Here is a 19499-nt window from a genome sequence, read left to right as displayed (position 1 = left end):
TTAAAGATTGACATATTTCCCGTCTACCTACACAGTAGGTTTCAAAACAAAGTACACTTAAGAAAATACTATCTTCTGGAATTTTCCATTGTCACTCAGCTTGGTAAAATGGTCACTTAGAAAAATTTGACTGATGCTTCTAATAATATGTGCTTTACTGCTATAGAGAAGTTTCACATTCATTATTTGATTTTCACAATATCTGTGAGGTAAGCAGAGATGTTTTCCTGTATTCTAAGGTGAGGAAACTATGACTGATAAAGTGACTTATATGGCTTATACGGTGGTGACAGAGTTGGACTCAAACTCGGTGCTTCAGACTCCAGCTCACTGCCCATCCCCCTATATGTGTATTGGTTCTGGTCCTGCTCAGCCTTCTCTTCTCCTGTGACATTTGACGTCTCTGTTACCAGTTCGTATCTCTCTGCTTTTATAGCACAACCCAAACACAAGTTCCGATGTTGATTTCTTCCTGTTCTGAAATCTGTACTCAAATTGTTTAAAATACATACGTCTGTGGTTCATTTTAAAAGATGCATTTTACTGCAGTTTTTAAGAAGTGCCCCACATAAACATTGGGTATCATTCTGCATGTTGTGCCCAACTGATCCCTTCTCAGAGATGTAGATGCTTTCCAAACTTGCTCCGATAGCCTTGATTTGTACTCTTGGGGCTTGCTGAATCAAAGCAGTGGAGTTTAAATGTGATTTACTTCAATAATTAACTTATATTTGGGGGCTTGCAATACTGAATAAGCAACATTTGGCCTTATCTGAACCCTGTATTTGTAGTCTTCACCCAAGAATTTTTTATTTCAGTTAAGTGACTTGCTCTCCACAGAAATGACTGGGGTGGGGGAGTAAGCAGTAAGTGTATTTAGCTCTTATCTTTGGAGCCCAGTGAGACACATTTGACCCTTGATCATGTGGTTTTAAAATAATTATGGATATATAATGTAAAATTTGCCATTTTAATTTAAGTGTACATTTCAGTGACATTAATTATATTCACCATGTTGTGCAACCTTTACCACTATCTGATTCCAAAACTCTTTCCTCACCCCAAACAGAAACTCTGTAGCTATTCAGTAGTAACTCCCATTCTTCTCTCTCTCCAAGCCTTGCTGTCCTCTAATCTACTTTCCATCTTTTATGATTTGCCTACTGTAAATATATCGTGTAAATGGAATCATACAATGTGTGTCCTTTTGTGTCTGGTTTTTTCACTTAGCATAGTGTTTTCAAGGTCCATCCATGTTGTAGCATGAATAAGTACTTCATTCCTTTTTATGGATAAATATTATTCCACATTTTGTTTATCCATTCATCTCTTGATAGAAATTTGGACTTGTTTCCACTTTTTGGCTACTATGAATAATGCTGCTATGAACATTGACATACAAGTATCCAATTGACTTCCTGGTTTTTTTTTTTTTTGGTTTTTTTAAAAGATTTTTATTGGGGAATTGGGGGAAAGGGAACAGACAAGTTGCTGTCATTTTGTTCTTCAGTCTAGTTGTGGAGGACGTTGCTTCACTGACCCAAGTTGGTACCATCATTGCGCTCTTCCTGGGCGAGGCAGATCAGTCGCCGGCTTCTGGACAGCTGCTCACACTGGCTGCTGGCTACACATGGTAGCCCATGGCAACCTACTGCAGCAGGGGCTGCAGCTCATGTCATCGCCGGTGACTCACAGCAGCCCAGCTCCAGGTTGAGCTGTTGTTCAGCATCTTAGCTGTAGAGGGCAGTGTCACTGGCCTTCATATGTGGGATCTGAACCGGGGTCCTCTGGCATCCCAAGCCAGCTCTTAACCATCGTGCTACTCGGCCGGCCTTTGACTTCCTGTTTTTAAGTCTTTTGGATATATTCCTAGGAGTGAAATTGTTGAGCCATGTGGTAACTTCATGTTTAACTTTTTGAGGCACCACTAAATTTCTTCACATCCTTACCATCACTTGTTATCTCTCCCCTTTTTTTGATTCAAGCCATCCTGATGGTTAAGTGTTACCTTGCAATTTTGATCTGCATTTCCCTAATGAGTTAATGATACTGAGTATTTTTTTCATGTAATTATTTTCCATTTGTATACCTTCTTTGGAGTGATGTCTACTCAAGTCATTTTTCAATTTTTTTAAATTGAATTGTCTTTCTTGAGTTGTAGGAATTCTTTACTATTCTGGTTATTAATCCCACTTGGTCCTGGTCAGTAAACTTTTTAATATGTTTCTGAATTTGGTTTGCTAGTATTTTGTTGAGAATTTTTGCACCTGTAGTCATAGGAATATTGGTCTACAGTTTTCTTATAGAGATGTCGTAGTCTGGCTTCAGCATCAGGGTAACTCTGGCCTCATAAAATGGGTGAAGAAATGTTTTACTCCTCTTTAATTTTTTGGAAGAGTTTGAGACAGATTGGTGTTAATTCTTTAAATGTTTGATAGAATCCACTAGTGAAGCCATCTGGTCTTGGGCTTTTTCTTTGTTGGGAGGTTTTCAATTATTAATTCAGTCTCCTTATTTTAAGCCTACAGGTTTTCTTTTTCTTCATGAGTTGGTTTGTGGTTTGTTTTTATAAGAATTTGTTCATTTTATGTAGATTTCCAGGTTGTTGACATATAGTTGTTTACAGTGTTCGCTTATAATCCTTTTTATTTCTGTAAAGTTGGTAGTAATGTCACCCCCTTTTCTGATTTTATTTGAATCTTTTCTCTTTCGTTTTCTTCATTAATCTAGCTAAAGATTTGTCAAATTTGTTGTTTTTCCAAAGAAACATTTTTTGGTATTTTTCTATTTCCTATATTTCCCTAACCTCTATTACATTTATCTACACTCAAATCTTTATTATTTCCTTTCTTCTGCTAGTTTTGGATTAGATAGTTGCTTTTTTGATTCCTTAAGATGTACAGTTAGATTATTGATTTGAGATCTTCATTTTTAATATAGGTGTCTAAGCTATAAACTTCCCTCTGATCATTGCCTTTGCTGTGTCCCATATATTTTGATATGTTGTGGGGTTTTTTTTTCATGCATCGTAAGGTATTCTCTAATTTTCCTTGTGGTTTCTTCTTTGCCTATTGGTTGGTAGTGTTGTTTAATTTCCACATATATGTGAGTTTCCAGTTTTCCTTTTTTAAAGAAAATCAGTTTGTAGTTTTATTACATTGTGATCACAAAAGATACTTTGTTTCAGCCTGTTAACATTCATTAAGACTTGTGGTCTAACATATCTACTCTGGAGAATCTTCCACTTGCACTTGGGAAGAATATGTATTCTTTTGTTGGGAGGAGGGCTCTGTTCGTCTCTTATGTCTGTCTGGTTTATAGTGATGTTCAAGTCCTCTCTTTCCTATCTGGTTGTTTTGTCCATTGTCGAAAGTAGATATTGCAATACCCAACTGTTGTAGAACTGTCCCTTTGTCCCTTCAGTTTTGTCAGTTTTTGATTGATATATTTTGAGGTTTTGTTGGTTGGTGCATGTATGTTTGTAATTGTTATGTCATCGGGGTAGAGTAAACCTTTTATTAATATATGATATTCTTCTTTGTCTCATAACTTATTGAACTTATTGACATGTGACATATGCAAATTTAAGGTATACAGTGTGATGATTTAATACATGTATCTGTTGCAAAATGATTTCTACCATAAGGTTATTAATACCTCCATCTCCTTACATCATTACGTGTGTGTGTGTGTGTGTGTGTATACCATTTAAAATCTGCTCTCTTAACAACTGTCAAGTATGTAATACTGTATTGATATAACTTTTTTGACTTAATAATATATCTTGTCTGATAATAATAAAGCTCCTTATCCTCCAGCTCTCTTTTAGTCTCTATTTGCTTGGAATATCTTTTTTACATCCTTTTATTTTCAACCTTTTTGTGTCTCTGTATCTAAAATGAATCTATTGTAGACATTATGTAGTTGGGTCATGTTTTTTATCCATTCTGCCAATCTCTACCTTTTAATTGGGGAGCTGAGTCCATTTACACTTAAGTAATTACTAAGGAAAGACATCTGTATCTAGCTATTTGTTTTCTGTGTGTCTTATATTTTTTTCCCCTTAATTCCTCCATTAGTACCTTTTTGTATTTACTTGATTTTTTGTAATGTATCACTTTGATTGCCCTCTTTCCTTTTCTGTATATTTTTTAGTTTTCTTAGTAGTTTTCTTGGGGATTACAATTAGCATCTTAAATTATAACAACCTATTTCGAATTAATTACCAACTGAGTTCTAGTAGTATACAAACACACTGCTTCTATACACCTCAGTCCTTGGACCTTGTATATTGTTGTCACTGATTGATTACATAGAGAGGGTGCCAAAAAAATATATACACATTTTAAGAAAGGAAAACTGTGTTAAAATTGTAATACTCAATTTATACTCAGTATATACGATAGCAAAAGATGAATACAATTTTTTTTGACTTCTGCAATTACAAGAGGTGCTCAAAGTGGTTACCATCAGTGTCCAGACACTTCTGATTACGGCAAATTACTGCTTGAGCAATGTTGACCAAAGTGTGCACTTGTATATATATATATATATATTTGAAACCCCTGGTATATACATTGTGTACCCATTAATACAGATTTATAATTATTGTTTAATATGTTTTCCTTTTAAATCATATATGAAAAAAAGGAGTTAAAATACAAAAGTACAGTTATACGATAAGTACCAGGGATGTAATGAGAAGTTGGATGTTAGGTGAACCTACTAACATTTCACAATACATGTAAATCAAATCTTGCTGTACACCTTAAGCTTATACAGTGATACTATCAATTATTTCTGAATAAAACTGGGGGTAAAAACCCCCAAAATACTATCATACTGGCTGTTATATTTACCTGTGTTCTTTATTTTTTTACATGGCTTTGAGTTATTGCCTAGTGTCTTTCATTTTAGCTGGAAGGACTCCCTTTAAATATTTCTTGTAGGGCAGATCTAGTAATGAATCCCTTTAGGTTTATCTTGGAATATCTTAATTTCTCTTGCACTCCTGAAGGATAGTTTTGCCATTTATAGAATTGGGTGACAGTTTTTCTCTCTCAGCACTTTAAATATGTCATCCTCTGCCTTCTGGCATCTGTGGTTTCTGATGAAAAATGAGCTCTTAATCTTGCTGCAGATCCCTTACATGTGATGAGTTGCTTCTTTTAAGATTTCAATCCTCTCTGTCTTTGACAATGTGTGGATCTCATTTAGGCTTTCCTGTTTGGAATTTATTGAACTTCTTGAATGTGTAAATTCAGGTCTTTCATCAAATTTGGGAAGCATTTGGTCTCAAGTTATACAAAGCGTTAGTGGCATGTCCAGGACTAGACTCAAGTCTGTAGCTTTGCTAGGTCAGTGCTGTTTCTTAGTACACTGTGGTCCCTGTACAGCTTTAAACAACATTTCATGTTGGCCAAAAGGTGCAAACTTCCAGTTATAAAAATAGTAGGTCCAGGGGATGTAATGTACAGCATGCGGACTACAGTTAATCATACTGTATTGTATGGTTGGAAATTGCTAAGAGAGGAGATCTTAGAAGTTCTCATCTCAAGGAAAAAAGTTTGTATTGTGTGTAGTAATAAATGTTAATCAGGTGATCATTTTGCAGTATACATATATCAATCATCATGTACACCTGAAACTAATGTCATGTAATATGTGAATATATCTCAATAAAATTAAAACTCCACAACATTTCCTATTTTTAATAAAATTTTAGTGTCAGTTAGTAGCATACTGTCAGGAATATTGGCTAAAAGATATTACTCAATATTAACCTTGTTACTTAAGCACAACCTGATTTTATTTATTTTATTAAGGCTTTTCTGTTTTTAGAGTAGTTTTATGTTCACAGCAAAATTGAGGAAAGGTACAGAGATTTCTCCTACACCCTCTGTCTCCACATATGCACAGTCCTCCCCCATTATCAACTTCCCGAACCAGAGTGATACATTTATTGCAATTGATGAATCTACATTAACACATCATAATCGTCAAAAGTCCATAGTTTACATTACCGTTCACTCTTGGCGTTCTGTGGGTTTGGACAAATGTATAAAGACATGTATCCATAATTTGTAGAATCATAGAATTTTCACTGCTTTGAAAATCCTGTGTGCTCTTCCTGTTCATCCCTCCCTCCCTCTGACCCCTGGCAACCATTGAATTTTTACTGTCTCCATAGTTACCAAGTTTTTACTTTCAGTTATTGTAGTTTTTATATTTAGAAGCTATTTGTTTAAAAAAGATTTTTATTGGGGAATTGGGGGGATGGGAACAGCGCGGGGAATTGGGGAAGGGGAACAGACAAGTTGCTGTTGTTTTGTTCTTCAGCCTAGTAGTGGAGGACGTTGCTTCACTGGCCCAAGTTGGCACCATCATTGCTCTCTTCCCCGGGCAAGGCACATCAGTCGCCGGCTTCTGGATGGCCGTTCACTGTGGCTGCTGGTTACATATGGTAGCCCTTGGCAACCCACTGCCACAGGGGCTGCAGCCTACACCGTCGCCAGCAACTCACGGCAGCCCAGCTCCAGGTTGAGCTGTTGTTCAGCATCTTAGCTGTGGAGGGCAGTGTCACTGGCCCTCACATGTGGGATCCGAACTGGGGCCCTCTGGCGTCCCAAGCCAGTTCTTAACCATTGTGCCACTCGGCCGGCCCTAGAAGCTATTTTTTTTAATCTGCTTAGACTTTAGAGTCTTGTTCTTGTAATCAAGTCTTTGTTATTTCTTGGCACATACTAAGCATTTGTTTTATATCGTATCTGAAATAGTTCTGATATTTAATCTTTGACTCTAATTCGGCTGCCTGTGTTTCTGCTGGCTTTTCTTCATGGTACCTGGTTTTGCTGTCTTTATGTGTGTGACTTGATTGTGAACTTAAATCTCTTGGACTTTTAGTTGTGGGAACTCTTTGTGGGGTGGATTAAATATGTCTTCCACAGTGAATTTGTAATTCTGCTAGTTGTGGGATGCAAGAAGGCACCATCAACTCAGGCCATCTTTGAATTACATTTTCTGCCTGAGGCTTTTTCCTTTGAAGATCATACAACTTGTGTGAGTTTGGGTCACAAACTTTCATGAGGGCCAACTTGTAGTTTTGAAGTTTTGGAAGATAATTATTGTCCCACCTCCTCCAGTGTTGAGGACAAGTCAGGCAAGTTTCCTTGCCATCTCCTGTGGTACAAGATTATGTCTCGTTCTCTCTTACACTGAAGATACAGTTCTATTGGGATTCCAGTGTCATGCTGGGGTCTTCTGTTGACCTCCCTATGTTGGGTGGGTCCTTAGTTTTAGTGCCGATTTTCCTGTACTCCATTTCATCCAGCTGTCAGAAGGGAGGTCAGAGGTCACTAGTGCTAGCAAATATCCTCAGTATGAAATCTGTCTTTGGTGTTTGCTTATCTCATAGGGTTCCCTGGAACTTTATTTTCTGGTTTCTGCAGATTCTTTATTCTCTCACCAGCTCAGTCAGTTGTTATTTTTAAAATTTTTAAATTGATCCACCTTTTGGTGGTTTTCTTTTTGGCTTGGTCGTTGGTTTTCACCAGTTATATCTAACTCTAGTGTTGAAACACTTTAAATTAAACAAAACCCACTCATTAGAAACTGGATTGCTTCTTCCCCTTGTCGTTAGTGGACTAGACACAGGGACACACACTCTGATTGTTTCTGCAGAAACAATCCACGTCTTGATCCAGGAATGTACTCCTGCAGTCAGCGACAGAGCATCATTACCAGAGTAGGGGCAGGCTGCTACACTGTGCCTTAGTGTGGAGCTGTCATAAAGGAAACTCCACTCTCTTTGTACTTTCCATTTCAGTCTGCTGCCTGTGCTCCACCTGTAACCACAATCCTTCACTGTTGGGTTGTGGTGTGTGGCATGTGTAGCTGGCTTGGACTTGCCTGGAATTTTGTGTTAATATCGTAATGTCCTTTGAAGTATTGATAAAAGCGATTGGAAATGATGGTATGTTGAGTTAGAAGTTACTTTGGAAATTACCTAATCTTTTCATTTTTTAAAACATATTTAACTATGAAAACCTTCTTTCATTTAAAGGTTTCCTGGAAAACCCAAGATAAACTTGGAGCTGGTGGTTTTGAAAATCACTGAGAAGACTGACCATTTTATGTTGCAAATGAGGACTGAAACCCAGAAAGGTTAAATGACAAGGACCTATATAGCTTGTTTCCACTTTCTCTTTTAGCTTCCTTTTTCAGACCTCCCGTGGGATTATGGTTCTTCTCTGTTGCCTTTTGGGGAGCTCAGTGTTGACACCTCCAGGGGCCTGTTTGTGGACTTGGTCAGACTGAGGAGAGGGTGTGTGTTTTTTGAAAGCTGTCTCATTTGTTTCTCCTGATTTTTGTTTCCTTCTCATATTTCTTAGCTTTTGCATGGAGCAGATGATATTTATCAATATTACTAACTCATGAGTAGCATTTTTTTCCTCTTGGGGTTGAAGGGAAGGGGGAGAAGAGAACCAACATTTATGGGACATAGGCCTATGTACCAGGCACTGCCAGATGCCTTTTCAAAAGTTTAAATTTCGGTAATTTGTGCTACCCTATTAAGTAGTTGGTAACATTTTCATTTTACATTTGGGAGACTGAGGCACAGAGAAACTAATAACTTGACCCGTAGTGAAAACTACCATGAGTACAAGGGGATGAGGAAGGGCTTTCTAAGCAGTGCATGAAAGTATGTGGTGTATGTGGGGACAAGTGGGACATTGGGCTGGTTAGAATACACGTCGTATGGCATGTGATTGGTATCACACTTACTGGAGGGGGGGGGGCCTTCTCGGCGAGATTCCCAGGCTTGGTTTCCACACTGGGGGTTGAATCCAGCAGTGTCCAGGCTTGGCTCTCACGCTGGGGGTCGAACCTGGTGGAGTTGGGGCTAGGTTCCCACACCTGGGGTCGAACTCCGGCCTCGGGGAGGAAAACTGGAAATCTTAGCCGCTACGTTGCAGGAGGGTGGGCCCTCCTCAGTGCAATGCCCAGGTTCTTGGTGTCTTGAGCAAAGAATTGAACGAGACACAGGTAAAGTGGTGAAAGAGAAGTTTATTAGAAGAAAAAGGACGCTTCAAAGAGGTAGAAGCGGGCCCAAGCAGAAGGTAGTGGCTCAAGGGCCGTCATTAGAAGAAAAAGTATACTCCAAAGGGTTAGGAGTGGGCCACGGCTCAAAGGCCCAAAGGGCGCAAGGTCCCTGACTGGCGAGGACTTGGAGTTTTTATCCCTTGTTTTTCTCTAGAATGGGCTGTTCCCATTTGGGCGTGGGACCACTTGATTGATACCTGTGATTGACAACAGGCTTTTACCTCATCTCTTTAGACTGAGCATGTTCCTTCCCAGAATTCAGTCTGTTATAATAATAATGAACTTCCGGGAATATGTATGCTATTATAATGATGGTGTAAGGAGGCTCAGGTGAAATGAAGGTCGTTGTGGCCTTTACTGCACAGGTGTGAGTGACTGGTCTAATCTAGTTGGTTATTTTGTACTCATTTGTTTACTCTTAGGGGTAGATAATTACAATGAAAAGGGGAAGTTTTGGGCTGAGACGGGAGGTCTTTTGGGCGGTTGCATTCTGTGGGTTGTGTTGGACATGCAGGAATGCAGAGACCCAATGCCTGCCTCTAACTGATTGCCTTGTTTTCCCCTTGAGAGACATGATCACCATAAAATCTTTAGGGAAAGTTGAGGGACAGGAGGTCTTTTCTTCTGTATCTGCTTCCTGCTGGGCAGGGGCATAGAGCCGTCCCTACCTATGGGGTATCACAGAACTCTCACCCTGCCTGATTTTAGATGAGAGGAAGGGGTCTTGAGATCTGCCTGGAAGACCATGTTGGCTTCTTTGGTTAGGACTGGTAATCTTGTTGGGGTATCATTTGTATCTCCCAGGCCCCTGAATGAGGAAAAATAGATATTAATTAATAAATTTAAAAGTGTTGGCTTAAAGAGCAGAGCTCAGAGCTATTGATGTGGGGTGGCTCTATGATGGAAAATCCTCCAGCTCTTATGCGGCCTAGGACCATTCGGCCGGTCACTCAGGTGGCGTCAGTTGTCCAGGAGCTGGGCCCAGAACAGGTTGGAAAGAACATTAGGCTTCAGTGATTCAATCAACAAGTATAAATCACAAATTTCAGGATAATTATCTAAAGCAGGGTGTAGGAGATTTCTATGATTCAGGTTAAAAACAATCTATTGTTTATGATTAGGAAACTGATTTATAAAATAATTAAGAATCGCGGATAGGAGCTAAAAAACTGGGGAAAAAGGAAACTTTCAGGAAAAGGAAATTTAAAATCCATATAAGAAAGAAAACAAAGTTTTCAGCGGGCGGGGGGGGGGATGGAGGGGGGTGCTACTCTTGGCCCATATCAACACTGCAGCACTAATGTTCACATGTTCTGTTCTTAGCTGGTCCTAAGGCCAGGATGCTTCCCCAGGTGTGCGTACTGACATTTATTGTTCCACATAGATGACGAGGTTGTATTTTGGATAATAGCACCTTGTCTTCTTTTTTTGTGGGGAATAGGTTGTACTCATTTGAAAAAACAAAACAAAACAATTTCTGTTTGAATTCTTACAGTAGGTGGTAAACATCTGGGCTTAATGATAGTTTTTAACATAGGTGAGGAAATTCTGTGACAAGATGACTTGAGCTGACGGGGATGGAGAGTTGGGCTTGTGGCGTTCCCACCACGACCATTTTGGTCAGTGGGTCTTGAAGTTGCTGTAATAATTGAATTTAATGTTCTAAACAGGTAATTGAAAGCCAAATTCAGAAATAAATGGCATCTAAATGAGTGATTGTGTCAGGATTTTATATAAAGCCTAAAAGTAACATGCGCTGCATGGCTGGCAGATACTAGAGGAAATAATCTTGTTTTGGTAGAACTTGACCACTAACCCAGCAGGTCCCTTTAAGCAGTATATACTTATTTTCAGGCTTGGTCCATTAGGAAGTTGAGGATGAGTAGTTTCACAAAGGCCTGGGCTCCCAGATTCAGGAATGGACCTCTGTCGGGGACAGAAAGGGTGGGCTTCTGCTCACTAAATGGCTGGTTGACCCCGTGCCTGTGTCCCTGACGAAGCAATGTGTGTGCTATTGTGCATATATGTGTATACGTGTTAATCTCAGTTTTCTTTTTCTTTAATTTAACATTATGGTTTTGAGGAGTACCCTGTTTTTGTTTGTAAATGTAGTTTATTCTGACTATACTACATAATATGGATCATATTTTATGAAACCATCTAGATTGCTGTCAGCTGTGCAATCATCAGTGACACTTGAGTAAACAGTCTGTCACCTTTAGTTCTGTGTGAGAACTTCTCAGGTATACACACCTCTGAAGAATTATTAGACCCCTGAAAAATGCATATTTAATTTCACACAATTTCAGCTCTCTGATCTCAGTCATCTGACTACTGTCAGATTATTCTCCTGTTAGAGTACATGATACAGCAGGGGCTTTAGCTCATTATTTAGAAAAAAGGAACAAATTAGGAATATAAATCCAGGTTTTGGTTCCATGAGAAAGTTTCTGCAAACTGGTTTTTATTCATATTATTAAAAGCCTTTATTCTTCACTACCATCCTTTATGTTCTTTCAGTAATGTTAGGTAGTTATAGGGAACATAGATTTTAAAGGATGTCTCCATAATGCCTAAATGATTGTGAGAATATTCTGAAAGTACTCTAAATACTAAGATTTTTGTGTTTCATTTTATAGGGCGCCAATGCCTCGGCATTAGAGAAAGAGATTGGTCCTGAACAGTTTCCAGTCAATGAGCACTATTTTGGATTAGTCAATGTAAGTATCCATTGATACTTCAAAATTATGGTAGGAAGTAGTTTTAAAAATGATGAATGCATTTCATAATTTATTAAAGAAAACTTGTTCATTTGTATTGGTAGACCTAATGCCAAGAAACTTGATTTGGAATTTTAAAATTATCTTTAATGGAAGGCAACAAAGTTGCTTGATGTCTTCATAGCCTTAGAGTAGAACAGTTTCTAACTGGTCAGCATGATTTTTCCTATTTTGTGTCAAAATTTTCTGATAACGAAAATGTCATGTGGCTTAGACTGAATGATCTCTTGATTCTTTGAGAATTATTTAAATATCTACATATAAGTGGTTCAATTGTACAGATACGAATATAGTTTGTAAATGCCTCCATGTATCTATAGGGTCTTTGACAACGTACTTCCGGAATTTCTCTAGTAATGTAGATACAAAGGTACACGATACAGGGAAAAATACATCCCAATCCTTGTGCGGGTACTTCTAGTAATTATATATTATTAAAACTTTGGAGGAACCTTCTTTAGAATTTTTAACTATTTTTCTGAATCATCAGAAAACACCGCAAATCTGTGTTATGGAATTGTCATGGTACAATAGTTTATGCTATTTTATTATACTGCTGGGTGGATCCATGGTGAGTGTTAATATATATACAGAGAGTGCCAAAAAATGTATACACATTTTAAGAAAGAAAATAACTGTATTAAAGTTGTAATACTCAATATATACTGATAACAAAAGATGAATACAAGTCATGTTTGACTTCTGCAATTACAAGAGGTGCTCAGAGTGGTTACCATCAGCATCCAGACACTTCTCATTATAGGGAACTATTGCTTGAGCAACGCTGACCAAAGTGTCCACTTGTATACATTTTTTTGGCACCCCCCTCCCCCCAGGTAACAAAGTAAATTAAATCGAACAAATTGGTGTGTCACTAAATACTAGTATGTAATTATGATGTATGAGATAGATTTGTGTGATTTGTGGAAAGCAGTTAAAGTGACATGTACGTTTCCCCTGCTTTGGGAATCATCTCTGTAAGTGTAAAGCTTATAACAGAAAACCAGCAGTTCCCAGCCCCCTGCCCCTCCCCAGAGGAGGCTGCTTTTGAGTCCTCCTGCTATTTCTGGCATTTATGCTTAGATTCTAAATAAAGGGCTTATCTTGCTATTTTAAAACTCCTATTAAAAAACAATCTATTGACTTCCTGTATGGTAGATAAGAAATTTAGCTCTTCTGCCACCATCCTTGCCCGTTGTCACTTTTCCCATGCTCCCAACATGCAATTAACCATTGCTTTATTTTTCCATATCCTTAATTTCCATTTATGCTTCCCAAAGTCTTCATCAGAACTAAAAACAAAGAAACAAACAAAAATAACTCAGTATGGGTTTCCCCTGAGTCCTCCCCTTCAGGTAAACTCCTTTGTCCAGTGACATCCCCCTGGAGCTCTCGCCTTCTCTAGAGCCTGTCTTCTTTCCTGGCTTTCTCCCTTGCTTTGTGGACACATTCTGTAGTAGCTCTTTAGGAAGTATGCATGGGAGATAAACTTTGAGATATTGTGTATTTTAAATGTTTTGGTTATTATAATAGCCAAATACAGCTCCTAGGTTATAGCCTTCCTTGGGAATATTTAAGCATTCTATTCTTTTCTGGCTTCTATTGATGCTGTAAAGAGGGCTGATGCCATTCTGATTCTTGATGGCTTCTGTTGTGTGGCTTTTTTTTTTTTCATTTAAAAAAAATGGGGGTTGGTGCTTTAAGATGCTCTCTACTGTCCACAGAGTTCTGAGATTTCATGTGTCCTGGTTTCCTCCCCCGTCATTTCATTGGTTATTTAAGCTCCTGTGCAGACTGGTGATTCATTTTCCTCAGTTAAGAACATTTCTGATACTATTATTTGGATAATTTCTTTCCTATCAATGTGATTTATTTGTTCTGTCTTTTTTGATACTCTGTAGTATATTGAAACTCTTAGACTGATGATATTTCTTTTTTTTCTCCCATTTTTGATAATCTGCCTTTTTATTCTACATTTTAGACTATTTCTTTGACTTTTTTGTCTAGTTCATTACACTTTTTATTTCTTATAAGGTTACTTTTATTTTTTGATCTTGTTTCATAGAGGCAATACTTGCTGTTGTTTTTCTCAAGATAGCATTTATAGTTTTTGTTGTTGCTGAGGTTTTCTTACCAGATTGTTTCTGAGACTTCTGAGTTCATTGCCCCCCTCCCATGTTTTAAACTCTGTTTTTCCTATTAGAAGCTTTCCTCAAATTTCATTAATATATAAAAATGAAATTCTAAAAAGTTGGTTGGGGCTTTGTATATTATGGGTGGAGCTTGTCTACTATGGGTTTCCCTCTAGAGCAGCAGTTCTCAACCTTCCTAATGCCGTGACCCCTTAATATAGTTCCTCATGTTGTGGTGACCCCCAACCATAAAATTATTTTCGTTGCTACTCTATAACTGTAATTTTGCTACTGTTATGAATCGTAATGTAAATATCTTTTTGTTTTCCGATGGTCTTAGGCGACCCCTGTGAAAGGGTCGTTCGACCCCCAAAGGGGTCACGAGCCACAGGTTGAGAACCGCTGCTCTAGCGGGACGCCCTGTCAAGCAGGCTTCCAAATAAATAGCTCCCTGTCCATGCCCCGTGCCCCCCCCAACCCCCCTTCAGGAGCTAGAACCTTTTCTCTGGGGCTGTTTATTTTCTGCTGGAGGACTCCTCCAGTCTCTGCCTAGGAGTGGCTCAATTCAGCCCTTTATTTAAAACTCTGTCTCCTCTTCAGCGCCTCACTGATGTCCTTCAGGGTTCTCAAACCCAGAGTCTCCTGGTCAACTTCTGTGGAGCCTAAACCTGCAGTTGAAAGAAGGGTTAAGTGCCTGGCAGTCAAAATGGTTCTTTTAAGGACTTATAACCAGACTTGTATTTTTAGACACCACTCCCCCCACCCCACCCCCCCCAAAAAATCCCTGAGTCTTGAGGGTTTAATCTGTTCGTTTTTCGTTTTTCTGTCCCTTACAGGCACTTTTTCTTCATCTGCCTTCTGTCTTCTATAAGTTTGCTGATATCTCTAGTCGGTGGTTGTCTTCTTGGGCATTTGAGTTTTTCCCTAATATAGTCTTTTATTGTCATGTTATTAGGGTTTCATGGGGAGTAGAGTTAAATAGAAATATTTAGTTTCCTTGTTTAACGAGAAGTCTGGCCTCTACTTCTGGTACCTGAGATGTTCATGCTTACCTTCAAAAGCTGTCTAGTAATCAAAAGTCTTATTTAAGTCCGGGAATGGCAAAACCCCAGTTTCTTCAATCTCATTCTTACTTGCCTGTAACTATCACCGTTATTTGCTTCAGACTCCAAAGCTAATGTGTGTCTTGAATTGTAGTGAAGTCGCATTGACAGTGTCCTGGAAGAATCCATTTTCTTTAGAACACTAGTATTTTATATATTGAAAGTTGTTTTACCTTGAGCCTTCACCAGTACATATTATTTCAGCCTCTCCACTTTGTGTCTAACTGTAACTTTTCTTTGCAGATAGCCTCAGAACAAGTAAAGCAACATCCTAGATAAAAATCCCATAAAATGAGTTCTAAAGCTCTATAATATTTCTTCTGCTGTTACTTTGTTTTTAATTTAATACATCAGTATCAAAATTCCAGTGTCGAGTGTGTAAAAAGGGAGTTTCTAAGGCGTCATTTTTATTACTTCCTGTGGATCAATCTAAATTCAAAAGGTGCTTTTCCCTAAAGCTGAGTAACTGCGATTCAGTGAAATTAAGAGAAGCAGAAGGGAGTAAAGTTAGTAAGAAACCATCAGAGGAAGCTTTCTCTTATTCCCTCTAGAGATTCATTTATAAGTAGAAATATAGTTTCTGATCTCTGTGCCTAGTTATGATGATGAAGAATCGCAATCTCTAGGTCGCCAGGGCTCCAACTATGAAAGATTAATTCAAGGTGTTGAATTATACCCAGAAGTAAGCTGGCAGCAGAGTAGATGCAGCAGAACTATATAGTGATTAACTTTTCCAAGCTACTTGGCAGTTGTGTAAGTCCTAGTTTTCAGCTCCTAAATTATCATCACTTCTGTTTCTCTCTCATTCCCCAGCCCCCTTTTTTATTTGTAGAGTTGTCATATTATAGGAATCCCTTAAAAATTAAGGTTGGGGTTTTGGGAGGTAGGGAAGGGTGGCTTAGTTAATTCAGAGATCAATGTTTCAACTTTTTTTTTTCCTGTTCCTCTACTAGTCTGCCAAGTAGTTAGTGTTGCAAACAACACTGGAATATAGTTGCTTTAAGAAATTTTGTAGTTAATCTTTTCTAACAATTGGATTTTGTTGAAATGAGGCACACATATAATTTCAGCAGCCTGTTTTCAGCTAAGTGTGTACTTACAGGTACCTTTTAATTGCTTTTACAAAACCTTATACTGAAAAGAGTTCCTGTTTGAAATGCCTGACTGGAGCCCTTTTTGCTACCAGTGAGTAGTAGAATCACCCATTAGTACTTGCCTTTGGGAAATAGTACATGTATTTGGGCAGTTAGAAAAGTAGACATTTTGTATTTTAATGGAGAGAAAAAAAATAGCCATAGTTTAACCTAGCAGAAAATTGAACAGCGTGGTTACTCTAACATAGTTCCTGACAACCTATTTTCCATTATTTTCAGTTGCAGATATTTTTATTTTGGAGGACTATTTTTACAAACGATAGCTTTTATGTCTGGTTCCTCTTAATGATAATTCTGATGCCTATCATTATAATAGATTTGCATGATACATAGAATGGGGGTTTCCTATTGCTTTATCTCCTGTGGATACATTGATATTCCTGACTATTGGAAGTCAGAGAGGAGAAATACTGGTGTGGCCTAGGGGCTGGAAACCGTCCTGAGAAGGCAGAGGAGTCCTCAGAAGCTTTCTCTTGCTATACAAGATCCCACTTATATGTCAGCTGTTTGTATAGTCAGCTAAATTCTTTGAAAACAAATTGTTTTACTCTGATAAACCAGATTGCCTTTTCCTCTTATATCATGTGGCTGATGAGTACTTATTTTAGTAAAATTGCTAGTAGAGAGCGATCTAAACTAGTAGTGTCTCTTTCCTACTTTTTGTGCAGTTGATACTTCTTTAAAAAAAAAAAAGATTTTATTGGGGAATTGGGGAAGGGGCACAGCCAAGTTGTTGTTCTTCAATCTTAGTTGTGGAGGGCGCAGCTAGCTGAGCTCCAAATCCAGTCACCATCAGGCCACCAGCCAGCAGCTGTTCAGCTCAAGGTGCTGTGTTCAATCTTAGTTGCGGAAGTTGAACCGGCTACGTTATTAGGAGCATGTCCTCTCACCCTCTGAGGCATCCTGCCACCTGTTGGCAGCTCAGCTCAGGCACAGCTCACTGGCCCATGTGGGAATCGAACTGACAACCTGTTGCTCTGAGCTCGTGCTCTTAACCAACTGAGCCACTCGGCCAGCTCCCAGTGGATACATTTTTATTAGCCTATTTTCATTGTTTTATTGTACAGTTCTATATTAATTTCCTAATACAGTAGGCCTTAACATACAAGTATATTGGGCTCAGTAAATCTATTTGTGACCCTACTGTGGAATGTGCTTTTCCCAAAAATTTGTTATAAATTTATGATTATGTTCCTAAGCCATCTTATAAAAGGCTAATTGCTAGTAGTCATTAGTTGGAATTCTGGATCCAAGGAACGGGGGCCATTATGGAGGAGAGAGAGAAATAATGGGTTGTCAGAAAAGTCATGACGTAATTTTATCTATGTTTTTCAAAGGTCATTTATTTATATAAAGAACAAAGATCAATCAATGATATATTGCCAGTTTTGTTCGATAACCTTTTGCCATCATTCAGTGAGCTTCATAATTCCTTGTTCATAGAAGGATCTGTCTTTATTTGCGAAAAACTGAACAAGGTGCTGATTTACAGCCTCATCTAAATTGAACGTTATACCACACAAGAAGTTTTGAAGAGAGTGAAACAAATGGAAGTCTGATAGTGCAAGGTCAGGCGAGTATGGTAGGTGTTGCAACACATCCCATCCAAGCTCCATTAAGTTTTGATGGGTGATCAAACTTGTGTGTGGTCGGTCTCACCTTGTGGCGATGGAACACAACCCCTTTACAATTAACAAGCTCTGGACGTTTCTGGATAATGGATCTGTTCAAACTGTCCGATTGCTGACAGTACACATTCAAGTTGATTGTTTGGTTCCTTGGTAGGAGCTCTAAAAACATGACACCTTTAAAATCCCACCACACTGAGAGCATAACCTTCCTCTGATGAATGTCTGCTTTCGATGTCATTTGAGATGAATCATCATGTCGGGACCAAGACCATTTACGCACCACATTGTTGTCAACTATCCACTTCTCATCACCAGTTACCAGTAGCTTCAAAAAAGGACCGTTTTCCTCACGTTTAATGAGCATATCGCAGATATTTGTACACACCGTCAAATGAACTTCTTTGATTTCATGCGGAACCCAAACATCGAGCTTGCTTACATATCCCAGCTTCTTCAGGTGGTCGTGAACGCTTGAATGATGGGTGTTCAATGTTTCTGCACTCTCTTGTGTCATGTAACATGGATTTGAATCGATCAATGCCTTTATTTTGTTGTCATCAACCTCGGTGGGCCTCCCTGACTGAGGAGCATCATTGGGATCAAAATCACCAGCACGGAATTTCGTGAACCATTGTTGGCACTGACTTTCTTGTAGAGCATTATCACCGTAAACTTCATGCAACTTTTCACAAGCTTGATGTGCATTCTTCTCTTTATGGAAGTAAAACAGTAAAATATGGCAAAAATGCACAGTTTGGTCTTTCATCTTCAACTTGTAAAATCTCCAAAACTCACCAAATTGCTAAACAATTTTTTTAGAATGAAGCTAGAACTGTCAGCTGTCAAATGACATAGCAATAACATAGATGCAAATAACCCTAGTACTTCCAAAAATGAACTAATGCTATCTGTTGCAAACATGCATCATGACTTTTCCGACAACCCAATAAAAATGAAACTTTTTTTTCATTTGTGGGTTCAAAGTTGATTAGGCAAATGTCTCTTAGTTCTCTTTTCTTTTGTATCCATTGCATGCTCATTTAGGTTTTGTCCACCTGGTGGCCATAGGCTGCTTGAGGTTTACATTAACAGAGATCCCACCGAGTGTCCGTTTCAAACTTGACAAAGAACTCTGGTACTTTATGTCTGGATTCGATCAAGTGCACAACCCTGCTAAGTGCCCAGCCTCTAAAAAGACTTGTGATTGACAACCCTACATAATTTGCATAGAAAAGTCAGTCCTAGTAGAAGGAGGCCTGGGGCAGTGAGGTAAGAATGTGGGGAGGGAGGGTCTGGGGTAAGTAGCAGATGTCCACACATGGCTGTAGTGAGGGTTGGGGAATGTGAGGTACAGTGTTCAGACAGGGCCACCTAGACAGAAACTGCAGTTGAGGGAAGAGGGCCTTTTCTTACAGGGGGGTATTCACAAGACAGACAGTATCGACAACCTCTAGCACAGGGACAGTGGAGCATTTATACACTTAAAAACATTTTTTAAAGGTAATACTGGTGACATAATGGTGGTTAAAACCAGTAGTCTACAAATGTAATATGTAAGATGATCCCTTGGGACATGGGAAGAAAAAATCAGAATTTC

The 19499-nt window shown here is 38.7% G+C and overlaps 1 protein-coding gene across 1 annotated transcript in view; it reads left to right on the top strand.

Moving 5' to 3' along the window:
* LOC109395209 (ubiquitin carboxyl-terminal hydrolase 12-like) overlaps positions 1–19499 on the top strand; it is a gene marked incomplete at its 3' end in the record, with an annotated part of 66373 nt that overhangs the window by 33417 nt on the left and 13457 nt on the right. The window contains exon 2 of the mRNA XM_019666045.1: positions 11742–11822. Within this exon, the coding sequence (XP_019521590.1) occupies positions 11742–11822 (81 nt within the window). The remainder of the gene's footprint in view (positions 1–11741; positions 11823–19499) is intronic.

The sequence above is a fragment of the Hipposideros armiger genome, unplaced genomic scaffold, assembly GCF_001890085.2.
Source record: "Hipposideros armiger isolate ML-2016 unplaced genomic scaffold, ASM189008v1 scaffold_459, whole genome shotgun sequence".
Classification (NCBI taxonomy): domain Eukaryota; kingdom Metazoa; phylum Chordata; class Mammalia; order Chiroptera; family Hipposideridae; genus Hipposideros; species Hipposideros armiger.
Note: the sequence above shows the minus strand (reverse complement) of the source record. Positions and strands in the feature narration are given on the sequence as shown.